The 12819-nt window shown below is 43.6% G+C and overlaps 1 protein-coding gene across 1 annotated transcript in view; it reads left to right on the top strand.

The window, feature by feature from the left end:
- Window positions 1-12819, top strand: part of malrd1 (MAM and LDL receptor class A domain containing 1) — a 272050-nt gene that overhangs the window by 70992 nt on the left and 188239 nt on the right. The window contains exons 12-13 of the mRNA XM_078200291.1: window positions 1477-1690; window positions 9229-9476. Coding sequence (XP_078056417.1) covers window positions 1477-1690; window positions 9229-9476 — 462 coding nt within the window. The remainder of the gene's footprint in view (window positions 1-1476; window positions 1691-9228; window positions 9477-12819) is intronic.

The following is a 12819-nucleotide window of genomic DNA, read 5'->3' as shown; positions in this document are numbered from 1 at the left end:
GAAAATCCTGCCCTCAGTGGGAATACAACCATGAAGTGGGTCAAGTAGTTGATTTCCTCCTCTGTAATCTAGGAGCAGTGAATCTATTATATCAGCCTATAACTTTGATTGTTGAAATCAGTATTACCCCATCATTCGCTGTGAGGCCTGACCAATCTGTGGCTCAGTAACGTACTGGTTTAACCTATTGTATTACTAGCTAGGAACAAAATTATTTTCATGAAATAGCAAAATAGCTGTCTAAAAGCTGAAACGCCATTTAAAGTAATCAGCATTGCTTCATAACATTCAAAAATGAATTTTATAGGAACATAGGTCAGAACTTTACACCCCTCAGGTGCAGACTGGTAGAAGACAAGGTGTAAAATCAGGTGGCATGATAGGGAATGCTGCACCCATTGCATATCTACCTCCACTGAAATTTTACCAATTATTGGTCACTTAAGGGCCCTGTCTTGCTGCATTTTACCAATGGTGAGGGGTGACCAGCCCTAGAGTGACATGTAGGCCAGACCAGGCAAGGATGGTAGATTTCCTTCCCTCAAGGACAAGAGTGAATTCAATGAGTTTTTACAGCAATCGACAACGATTACATGATCGTTATTAGAATTTAAATTCCAGATTTAAATTTCACCATCTGCCATGGTGGGATCTGAACCCGGGTCTCCAAAGAATTATTCTGGGTCTCTGGATTATTAGTCCAGTGACAATACCTCTATGCCATTGCCTCCCCTATTATTGAAGTTATTGAAGGTGGCAGGGTAGGTTGAAAAAGTAGTTAATAAGTCACATAGTATCCTATTATTAGTAGGGGCATCGAGTACAAGAGTAGGGAGGTCATGTTGAACTTGTATAAGACATTAGTTAGACTTTATCTGGAGTACAGTGTCCATTTCTGGGCACCATACTTGAGGAAGGATGTGAAAGCATTGGAGAGAATACAGACGATTTTAGGGATAAAGAACAATATCTATGAGGGTGGATTGGAGAGGTTGGGACTGTTTCCTTGAAGAAAAGAAGGCTGAGAGGAGACAAAACGTATTCAAGATCTTGAGGGGTATGGACAGGGTAAATAGTAAGAAACTGTTCCCACTCAAAAGTATCAAGAACAAAAGGGCACAGAGTCAAAATAATGGAGTAAAGGAGTAAAAGTGATAGGAGGAAAAAGGTTTTCACCCAGAATGTGGCTGGAGTCTGGAACAAATTTGGTAGAGGCAGATTCGATCGAGGTATTCAACAGGGAATTGGATTACGATCTGAAAAGAAAGAACGTGCAAGATTACAGGGATAAGGCTGGGGAGTGGGACCAGTTAGAATGCTCTTTCAGAGAGCCAGTACAGACTCGATGGGCGGAATGGCCTCCTTCTGCGCTGTGAAGATGATGTGGTTCTGTTACATAGGCATTTTAAATGTCATCATGAAGAATAATAATGGTATGTGGATAATAATAACTGACTGCTCGTTTAATCTTTACAGATTTTCCTCAGAGCCAAGCGAGGTGTGAGCTACATGGGCGATATTACAGTGGATGACATTTCCTTTGAAAATTGTGCTTCTCTTCTGATCCCAGACAGACAGTGCAGCCCTGAAGAGTATTCATGTGCTAACAAGTATTGTATCCCTAAAGACCAGCTCTGTGACTTCAACAATGACTGTGCTGATCATTCTGATGAGCATCCAGTCATCTGCAGTAAGTAATTAACAAGCTTGGGTGAACCATGTAGATTTAATCTTCAGTCAGTTATAAAAAGACAAATTCACTGGATTTCCAGATGCTATTCCTTTGATGACGACAGGATTTATTGTTTTGTTTTATGTCTTGTGCATAGAAGGAAAATACACTCTGCCAAATTACGTCGCTCTGTTCACAAAGCCTATTGGCCTGACGACAAAACCAATAGTGCAGTGATCACTGTGCATGTGTTTACCTGGCTTGCACCTTCAGCCATAGTTATGTTGGTTTTGTTACTTATTCAGCTCCTGTGTGTATAACTAAGCCAGCTTTTGATTTATATTCAGTTCACATCAGTTCAATCTGTCTAATCCAAATCTATTGTATCCAGAGCCCAATAGAAACAAATGCTAACATAGCTGTTTATATCACTCGGACAAGCAAACATTTGATACAAGTCCAAGTTCTTCTGGCCAGCTTGGACTTCAATTTTTTATACTTTTGGGTATTTCTACTGGTCCATATAAAGCTGAGGCTGATTGAAGCGAACAAACAAGCAATCTGGCAATGCTAAAATTAAACCCAATGTGCTGGGTTACTTTAGTTGAGATTTACATTTGAGTTCACCTTGACTGAACTTCTTGGTGGCATAGGGTATTTTGGATGGAGACATGGATTTGACACTGTCTACACTTCCCACTGCCTCGGAAAAGCAGCCAGCATAAATAAGGACCCTATGCATCCCGGACATACTCTCTTCCACCTTCTTCCATTGGAAAAAAGCTACAAAGTCTGAGGACATGTACCAACTGACTCAAGAACAGTTTCTTCCCTCCTGCCATCAGACCTTTGAATGGACCTACCTTGCATTAAGTTGCTCTTTTTCTACAGCCTACCTATGACTGTAACACCACATTCTGCATTCTCTTCTTTCCTTCTCTATGTACGTTATTCTTTGTACAGCACGCAAGAAACAATACTTTTCACTGTACACCAATACACATGTGACAATAATAAATCAAATCAAATCAAATGGAAGATGTGACCTATAGTAAGATGTGACCTTAAGTTTGAGCACCATGTGGGGACTGTGACATGGGCGTTTCATTTTACTTCCACAGCTGAAGGAGCTTAACTGCAAACCAAAATTCTTAAGATCTAGAAACTTGTGTGTGAAACCCATTCGAATGTGACAATTGCGAGTGTCCAGGTTATTGGATTCTGTCAAATATAACACTGATTGGGATTTCTATTTTAACATTAAATGTGGGTAGAACATAGAACATAGAACAGTACAGCACAGAACAGGCCCTTCGGCCCACGATGTTGTGCCGAGCTTTATCTGAAACCAAGATCAAGCTATCCCACTCCCTATCATCCTGGTGTGCTCCATGTGCCTATCCAATAACCGCTTAAATGTTCCTAAAGTGTCTGACTCCACCATCACTGCAGGCAGTCCATTCCACACCCCAACCACTCTCTGCGTAAAGAACCTACCTCTGATATCCGTCCTGTATCTCCCACCACGAACCCTATAGTTATGCCCCCTTGTAATAGCTCCATCCACCCGAGGAAATAGTCTTTGAACGTTCACTCTATCTATCCCCTTCATCATTTTATACACCTCTATTAAGTCTCCCCTCAGCCTCCTCCTCTCCAGAGAGAACAGCCCTAGCTCCCTCAACCTTTCCTCATATGACCTACCCTCCAAACCAGGCAGCATCCTGGTAAATCTCCTCTGCACTCCTTCCAGCGCTTCCACATCCTTCCTATAGTGAGGTGACCAGAACTGCACACAATATTCCAAATGTGGTCTCACCAAGGTCCTGTACAGTTGCAGCATAACCCCACGGCTCTTAAACTCCAACCCCCTGTTAATAAAAGCTAACACACTATAGGCCTTCTTCACAGCTCTATCCACTTGACTGGCAACCTTTAGAGATCTGTGGATATGGACCCCAAGATCTCTCTGTTCCTCCACAGTCTTCAGAACCCTACCTTTGACCCTGTAATCCACATTTAAATTTGTCCTACCAAAATGAATCACCTCACATTTATCAGGGTTAAACTCCATAGATCTGGGTAAATCTGGGTAGATTTTCCAGCCCACCCCATTGCTCACCCCAAAGCCGGAAAATCCTGCCCAAGGTCAATGGACCTTTGCATGGTCCACATCCCTATGTTTCCTGTGGCCAGCGGGATGGGAAAATTCCCCACAAAAACTCATGTTGAACCTTATTATTAGAAAGAAGGGAAAGACTTGCATTCATATAGCACTGTACACTTCACCAGAATTGCTTTACAGCTGATAAAGTACTTTTGAAGTGTGGTCCCTGTTGTAATGTAGGAAACACAGTAGTTAGTCCACAGTAAGCCCCCACAAACAGCACTGGGATAATGACCAGTAGGTCTGAAAATTGATAAATCTCCGGGCCCAGATGGGCTACATCCTAGAGTTCTAAAGGAGATAGCTGAAGAAATAGTGGAGGCGTTAGTTATGATCTTTCAAAAGTCACTGGAGTCAGGGAAAGTCCCAGAGGATTGGAAAATCGCTGTTGTAACCCCACTGTTCAAGAAGGGAACAAGAAAAAAGATGGAAAATTATAGGCCAATTAGCCTAACCTCAGTTGTTGGCAAAATTCTAGAATCCATCGTTAAGGATGAGATTTCTAAATTCTTGGAAGTGCAGGGTCGGATTAAGACAAGTCAGCATGGATTTAGTAAGGGGAGGTCGTGCCTGACAAACCTGTTAGAGTTCTTTGAAGAGATAACAAATAGGTTAGACCAAGGAGAGCCAATGGATGTTATCTATCTTGACTTCCAAAAGGCCTTTGACAAGGTGCCTCACGGGAGACTGCTGAGTAAAATAAGGGCCCATGGTATTCGAGGCAAGGTACTAACATGGATTGACGATTGGCTGTCAGACAGAAGGCAGAGAGTTGGGATAAAAGGTTCTTTCTCAGAATGGCAACCGGTGACAAGTGGTGTCCCGCAGGGTTCAGTGTTGGGGCCACAGCTGTTCTCTTTATATATTAACGATCTAGATGACGGGACTGGGAGCATTCTGGCCAAGTTTGCCGATGATACAAAGATAGGTGGAGGGGCAGGTAGTATTGAGGAGGTGGGGAGGCTGCAGAAAGATTTAGACAGTTTAGGAGAGTGGTCCAAGAAGTGGCTGATGAAATTCAACGTGGGCAAGTGCGAGGTCGTACACTTTGGAAAAAAGAATAGAGGCATGGACTATTTTCTAAACGGTGACAAAATTCATAATGCTAAAGTGCAAAGGGACTTGGGAGTCCTAGTCCAGGATTCTCTAAAGGTAAACTTGCAGGTTGAGTCCGTAATTAAGAAAGCAAATGTAATGTTGTCATTTATCTCAAGAGGCTTGGAATACAAAAGCAGGGATGTACTTCTGAGGCTTTATAAAGCACTGGTTAGGCCCCATTTGGAGTACTGTGAGCAATTTTGGGCCCCACACCTCAGGAAGGACATACTGGCACTGGAGCGGGTCCAGCGGAGATTCACACGGATGATCCCAGGAATGGTAGGCCTGACATACGATGAACGTCTGAGGATCGTGGGATTATATTCATTGGAGTTTAGGAGGTTGAGGGGAGATCTGATAGAAACTTACAAGATAATGAACGGCTTAGATAGGATGGACGTAGGGAAGTTGTTTCCATTAACAGGGGAGACTAGGACGCGGGGGCACAGCCTTAGAATAAAAGGGAGTCACTTTAGAACAGAGATGAGGAGAAATTTCTTCAGCCAGAGAGTGGTGGGTCTGTGGAATTCATTGCCACAGAGGGCTGTGGAGGCCGAGACGTTGAGCGTCTTCAAGACAGAAATTGATAAATTCTTGATTTCTCGAGGAATTAAGGGCTATGGGGAGAGAGCGGGTAAATGGAGTTGAAATCAACCATGATTGAATGGTGGAGTGGACTCGATGGGCCGAATGGCCTTACTTCCGCTCCTATGTCTTATGGTCTTATGACCAGTGGTTTTATGGTCATGTTGGTTGGAGTATAAATATTGACCAGGGCACCAGGAAGAACTCCTCACTTCTTCTTTGAAGTTTTACCTTTTACATCCACCCAAGCAGATGAAGCCTCAATTTAACATCTAATGGCAACTAATGAATTAACAGGTGAAGAGGGCACTCAGTAGAGTACATACCTCCACCCCGCTTTGTTAATTAAACATTATTAAAATTATATAATTCTTCCTTGAGGCTTTGACCTGTCCAGTTTATGTTCTGTAAATGAAAAACACATAATTTATTCTCAGCTTCCATCAAACTGAAGTAGCTTCAGGCGAATCCATCTCCAACTACCTGCTCTGAAAACTCTGCTCACATTATGACAGCTGTGACAAATTCCAACGCAGCAGCTGAGACAATCCACAATGTTCTAAAACAGTCAACAACATTCGAAATAAAACACCTCATAACATTCTTAAAAAAAAGTCAATTTACCTGTGCTTCTAATGTTAATGGATAGATTCCGTGATCTGGATTTGTACCTTTGCCAAAAATTGAAAAGTTCTTTCTGAGGCCATACCCTATCCTTGTACCATGTTTCACTGAAACCCATCCATTAATTTTAGAGGCATATTGTTACAGATAAACAGACTAACAAAGAGAGGCAAAAACATTGGGCTGGATTTCATGCAGCCCCACCAGGCATACATTCATCAGGAGGGCATGTAAAATATGTCAGGTGTGTAGCCCATTGTCTTTCCACCCACCCCTGACCCTGATCACTAGAATACATTTTTTAAAAAATTAATTCATAGGATGTGGGCATTGCTGACTGGGCCCTCATTTATTACCCATCCCAGAAAAGGTTACCAGGATGTTGCCTGGTATGGAGAGTCGTAGCTTTGAGGAGAGATTGGGTAAAATGGGGTTGTTCTCCCTGGAAAGACGGAGGATGAGGGGCGACCGAATAGAGGTGTATAAAATTATGAAGGGCATAGATAGGGTGAACAGTGGGAAGCTTTTTCCCAGGTCGGAGTTGATGAACACAAGGGGTCACGGGTTCAAGGTGAGGGGGGCAAGGTTCAACTCAGATGTCAGGGGGACGAATTTTACACAGAGGGTGGTGGGGGCCTGGAATGCACTGCCAAGCAAGGTGATTGAGGCGGACACGCTGGGATCGTTTAAGACTTATCTAGATAGCCACATGAACAGACTGGGAATAGAGGGATACAAACGAATGGTCTAGTTGGGCACATGAGCAGTGCAGGCTTGGAGAGCCGAAGGGCCGGTTCCTGTGCTGTATTGTTCTTTGTTCTTTGTTTGTTCTTTGTTCTTTGGTATCCCCAATTGCTGATGAACTGAGAGCACTGTGTATCTGCATTCACATGTAGGCCAGATGAGGTAAGAACAGCAGATCTTCTCCCCTAAAAGACATTAGTGAACCAAATAGGATTTTACACCAATGTTCATGGTTTTTTTGCCGTTTCATGATCAGCATTAGATTCTTAATCCCAGATTTTTATTGCATTCAAATTTCACCATCTGGTGTGGTGGGATTCGAACCTGGGTCCCCAGAGCAGTACCCTGGATTATTGCCCCTGCCCTGAGGATGGGACTTCCTCCGAACAAGAGGCAAAAGTCCAACCCTCAGCTTGTTAAGCCCAAACGCAGTGTATTATTGCTATAGAGCAACCTTTTTTTAAAGTCAGTCAGTTTGTAACTGATTTTCGTTGCGTGGAGACAAGCAGTACATCCCACCGCCCCCTTAAAGTTTATCCATTTACCCTCTTCCCAACTTCAGTGGTGGAGGTAATTATCCAATATTTGTAACAAACAAGTCATGATTACTACAATTATCTCAGGTTTTGGGTGATGTCTAAATGTGGTTCACTTTGTTCAGAAGAGTTTTTTTCTTCTCCATCACTCTGACTCGATCAATGCAACTAACAACTAAGCTTTGGAGAGATCTCAGAAGGTCTTTTCAAAACATCAATGAACTAGATGGGCGACACGCCAGAGTATTCATTGGGAGAATACCTCTAATTTTGTTGCTGCCATAATCAATGAATGATCTGCTTATAGAGTGAAAAGAAAGGAAGACTTGCATTTATATACTGTCTCTCATGACCTCAGCATGTCCTAAAGTGCTTAGTGTCAAATGAACTGAAAATCCACAGGATCAACATCCTAAAGTAAGTGCCAGGATTTGCCTACTGGGAATGTTTGCCATTGACGTCTTTGGATTTACCGAGCCAGATTTTAAGTCTGTTGTGAACTCGAGTGAATCAAAATTCCACCCATTGTGTTCAAGCCTGGGTCGCTCATTAGTATTTAAATGATGGGCACTTGCAACCATTTAAAAGGAAAGTGGCGGGGAGGGGGAGGGGGGGGGCGGGGGAGGAGATAGAGCAATAGCAACTGCCCTTCATCCTGCCAGCTTCAATGGCACAGATGATGGAAAAGATTAAGCCAGGAGTGTGACAAGATACCCTGAAAATAAGCCAGGGTCCAAATGCCACTGGCTGTCAAGAAAGGGCTTAGCCTCCCCCTTTCCAGTGGATGCCCAGATATTAAAATGCTAATGAGAAAATCTTCACTGTCCAAGACATCCGGAGAAGTCACTGGTGGATGTCCCTGGTGGACAAATTATGCCATTTGTGCCAGAATGTTGACTTGCGAATTCTTAGCCTCCAGAAGTTTGCCTCTGACCTGTACTACTATAGTAAGAAGTTTAACAACACCAGGTTAAAGTCCAACAGGTTTATTTGGTAGCAGAAGCCACACAAGCTTTCGAGGCTCTGAGCCCCTTCTTCAGGTGAGTGGGAATTCTGTTCACAAACAGAACTTATAAGACACAGACTCAATTTACATGAATAATGGTTGGAATGCGAATACTTACAACTAATCCAGTCTTTAAGAAACAAAACAATGGGAGTGGAGAGAGCATCAAGACAGGCTAAAAAGATGTGTATTGTCTCCAGACAAGACAGCCAGTGAAACTCTGCAGGTCCACGCAACTGTGGGAGTTACAAATAGTGTGACATAAATTCTGATTCTAGGATCGCATGATAAAGACTCAGGAGGAAAAAAGCAGAAATATTTATGTGAAATAGTGTGACATAAACCCAATATCCCGGTTGAGGCCGTCCTTGTGTGTGCGGAACCTGTATATAGTATACTACTATAGCATAATATTGAAATGGAATTGTACTAACACCTCCTTGTAAAGTAAAGTTTATCGATTAGTCACAAGTACAGCTTACATTAACACTGCAATGAAATTACTGTGAAATTCCCCAAGTCGCCACAGTCCGACACCTGTTCAGGTCAATGCACCTAATCAGCACATCTTTCAGAATGTGGGAGGAAACCAGAGCACCCGGAGGAAACCCACACTGACACGGGGAGAACATGCGAACTCCACACAGACAGTGACCCAAGCCAGGAATTGAACCCAGGTCCCTGGTACAGTGAAGCAGCAGTGCTAACCACTGTGCTACCGTGCCGCTACTGTATCTTATAAATTAAGACAGCAAAATGATTACAAAAAATGTAATGAGATTTCTTTCATTTACAGGTACAATTTTGGGGCATTGTGATTTTGAATTTGATCTGTGCTCCTGGAGACAATGGAGAAATGATAACTTTGACTGGACTCTTAAACTGGGAAGTACGCCGACATGGAGGACAAATCCAGCCACCGATCACACACTAAGAAATCCTGCTGGTCATTACATTTATATCGAAAGCCCCTTCCCACACCTACCCGGACATATAGCAAGGATTTCCGGTCCATCCATTAGTAAGAGAAGCAAAGATTGTAAGGTACTAAAGACTTTATTGGCTGACATTCTTCAGAATCACTCTTATGTAAAGAAGATAGCCTCTTAAGCCTCTTTTTGTAACATAAGGCAATGCACATTTAGAAAATTCAACATTTGCTATTAATTTTGTTCTCATTCTGATATTTGATGTACGGTGGGTGTTAAAATAGTTGTGAAGCATATTCATGTTAACGTGAAACAGTTTGTAGAGATAATACTTCTTTTAATGATTTTCCTCACAATCCCCCCCCCCCCCCCCCCCCCCCCCACCCCTCCTTCCGAGAATGAATATCCATTGAGGCTGGGACGCAAACTCAAGTATTTCAGTTGTGAGACATGCACTAGCTTTGTATCTACTGGGCTGCCTATGAAAACAAATCCTGAGTTGTAGACAGCAATGAAGACATCAATCCAAAGACTGCCACAAATAAAGAAGCTTAGGAGCTTGTACAGAGCTATTATACATCAATCAGAAGCTTGCTTTTAAATAGACTCACATGTTGGGCATGAAAATCACATTACACTAAGGATCCAGCTGTGACATTGTAAGATGCAGCTCCAGAAATGTGTTAATAGATACAGTCTGTGTCCAGTCATCATGTGTGGTTTGGTGTTTATGTCAGTTGAAAAATAATTTATTTTCGTGAGTTGTAGATTGATTTTGACTTACTGCCTACAAGAAGGAGCAAAATAAGATTGCTACATGCAGAGATGAAAAGGTGCTACAAAATAAATGAAGGAACAGGCACTACTGCAATAACTCACATGTATTTTCGTGCCTTTAAAGTGGGAAACATCCCTACACAATTCACAGAAACATAATCGGTCTTAAGTTGATGCCAATCTGAGAAGAGACTGTGAGAAGTATAAGGGCGCTTGGCACAGCAGAGGTTAATGTGGTACTGGAGAAGAGTAACGCCGACAGTGTGATGTAAAGTGTCAGATGACAAGGGACCTGAGTCAGTCTCAGAATATGCAGAGACCTGTGTCAAAATTACAGGAATAGGGCCTTGGTAGGATTGTGATCGGTGCAGGCTCAATGGGCTGAATGGCATCCTTCTGCACTGTAGGGATTCTATGATTCTATGAAAGTAAGCACAGAGTTAGCTCATAGTTGAGCTGTACCTTTAATATAAATCCAGATATGACTTACAGAAATCCATCAAAAGATGCCAAAAGACAGTACCAGACCAAACTAGAGTCCCAGGCTAGCCATCTGACTATGGCAATGTCTGCTAGACATAGAAGGCTATAAGATGAAGGCATGTAGAATCACCGGCATCAATCCACCCCTCCCTGATGAGCTCAACACATTCTATGCCCGTTTTGAGCAAGAAGTCAGCAAGGGCACATCGTCCACCCCAGAACTCTCGGCTAAACCCATATCCGAGGCCACCATCGCAGATGCCAGATCAGCCTTCTCGAAAATCAACCCACGGAAAGCGACTGGCCCATTATTGTCATTGGGGTACCCGGACGAGCACTTAGATCCTGCGCAGACCAGCTGGCAGGGGTATTCACAGACATCTTTAACCCCTCTTTAAACCAATCTGAGGTCCCTACCTTCTTCAGGAAGAGGACCATCATCCCTGTACCAGAGAAAAGCCAGGCAGCGTGCCTTAATGACTATGGTCCGGTGGCTCTGACATCCATCACTATGAGGTGCTTTGAAAGGTTAGTCATGGCACCAATCAATTCTGGCATGCCAGATTGCCTGGATCCACTACAGTTCACCTAATGCCACAATAGGTCCACAGCAGATACCATCTCTCTGGCCCTACACTCAACCCTGGAATAGCTGGACAACAAAGACACTTATGTCAGACTCCTATTTATAGATTACAGCTCAGCCTTCAACACCATTATTCCTACAAAACCCACCTCCAAACTCCATGGCATGCTGCTTGGCTCCTCCCTCGGTGAATGGACCCTAGAATTCTGAACCCATAGACTGCAATCAGTAAGGATAGACAACAACACCTCCTCCACGATCATCCTCAACACCAGTACCCCACAAGGCTGTGTCCTCAGCCCCCTACTATACTCCTTATGCACCTATGATTGTGTGGCCAAATTCCCCTCTAACTTGATTTTCAAGTTTGCTGATGACACCATCGCAGTGGGTCAGATCTCAAACAATGATGAGTCGGAGTACAGGAAAGAGTTAGAGAATCTGGTGAACTGGTGCAATGACAATCTCTCCCTCAATGTCAACAAAACGAAGGAGATAGTCATCGAGTTCAGGAAGCATAGTGGAAGACATGCCCCTGCCTACGTCAGTGGGACGAAGTGGAAATGGTCGAGAGCTTCAAGTTTCTAGGTGTCCAGATCACCATGCCGATGCTATAGTTAAAAAAGTCCAACAACGCCTCGACTTACGCAGGAGGCTAAGGAAATTTGGCATGTCCACTAATACTCTCACCAACTTTTACAAATGCACCATACAGAAAGCATTCTTTCTGGTTGTATCACAGCTTGGTATGGCTCCTGCTCTGTCCAAGACTGCAAGAAACTACGAAGGGTTGTGAATGAAGCCCAGTCCATCACTCAAACCAGCCTCCCATCCATTAACACTATCTACACGTCCCACTGCAGAACCTGCTGGCAGTGCACAGGTGAGTGCAGCCCCCGGGGGAGAGGGTCAAAGTACAGCCCAGGAACAGGCCCTTCGGCTGTCCAAGCCTGTGCCTAACTAAAAAAAAACCTTCTGCCCTTACTTGGTCCATATCCCTCTATTCCCTCCCTATTCATGTACCCATCCTGATGCCTCTTAAATCATGCTAATGTGCCTGCTTCCACCACCTCCTCTGGCAGCGCGTTCCAGGTACCCACCACTCACCGCATGAAAAACTTCCCCCGCACATCTCCCTTAAACTTTCCCCCTCTCACCTTGCCCTGACAGTACCCTGGCACTGCCCCATGGCACTGATCTCAAGTACTGCCCTAGTATTGCCCCTGGCACTGATCTCAATCAGAGCCTGCCCTGCTAGCCTGATGTAGCACGACCGTTCCTTCACGTTTTTGAAATTTGTGGCCAAAAACATTGTACAGGAAGCCTCTTTGGGGCCGGCGGCAACCACCAACCTCCCCTCCCCCCACCCCCCACCCACACCCCAGGAGTCATTTTTTAATTATGTAAACATACACTGAAAACATTCTTCAGGGTCCGAGTCTTCAATTAAAACATCCACTGCAAAAAAATCAATCCTTTTGAGGTCGGATCTGCAATCATTGCAAGAGCCCACCAAAACCCGACATCAAACATGGGAAGGTGTATTGAAAAAATGGTTACTGCAGCAACATCTTAAACAACAATGGATAATAAATCAACCCTACAAGATCAA

This window comes from Mustelus asterias, chromosome 2, assembly GCF_964213995.1.
Source record: "Mustelus asterias chromosome 2, sMusAst1.hap1.1, whole genome shotgun sequence".
NCBI lineage: Eukaryota > Metazoa > Chordata > Chondrichthyes > Carcharhiniformes > Triakidae > Mustelus > Mustelus asterias.
The sequence above is the reverse complement of the archived record's forward strand: the minus strand, read 5'-3'. Positions and strand labels throughout refer to the sequence as shown.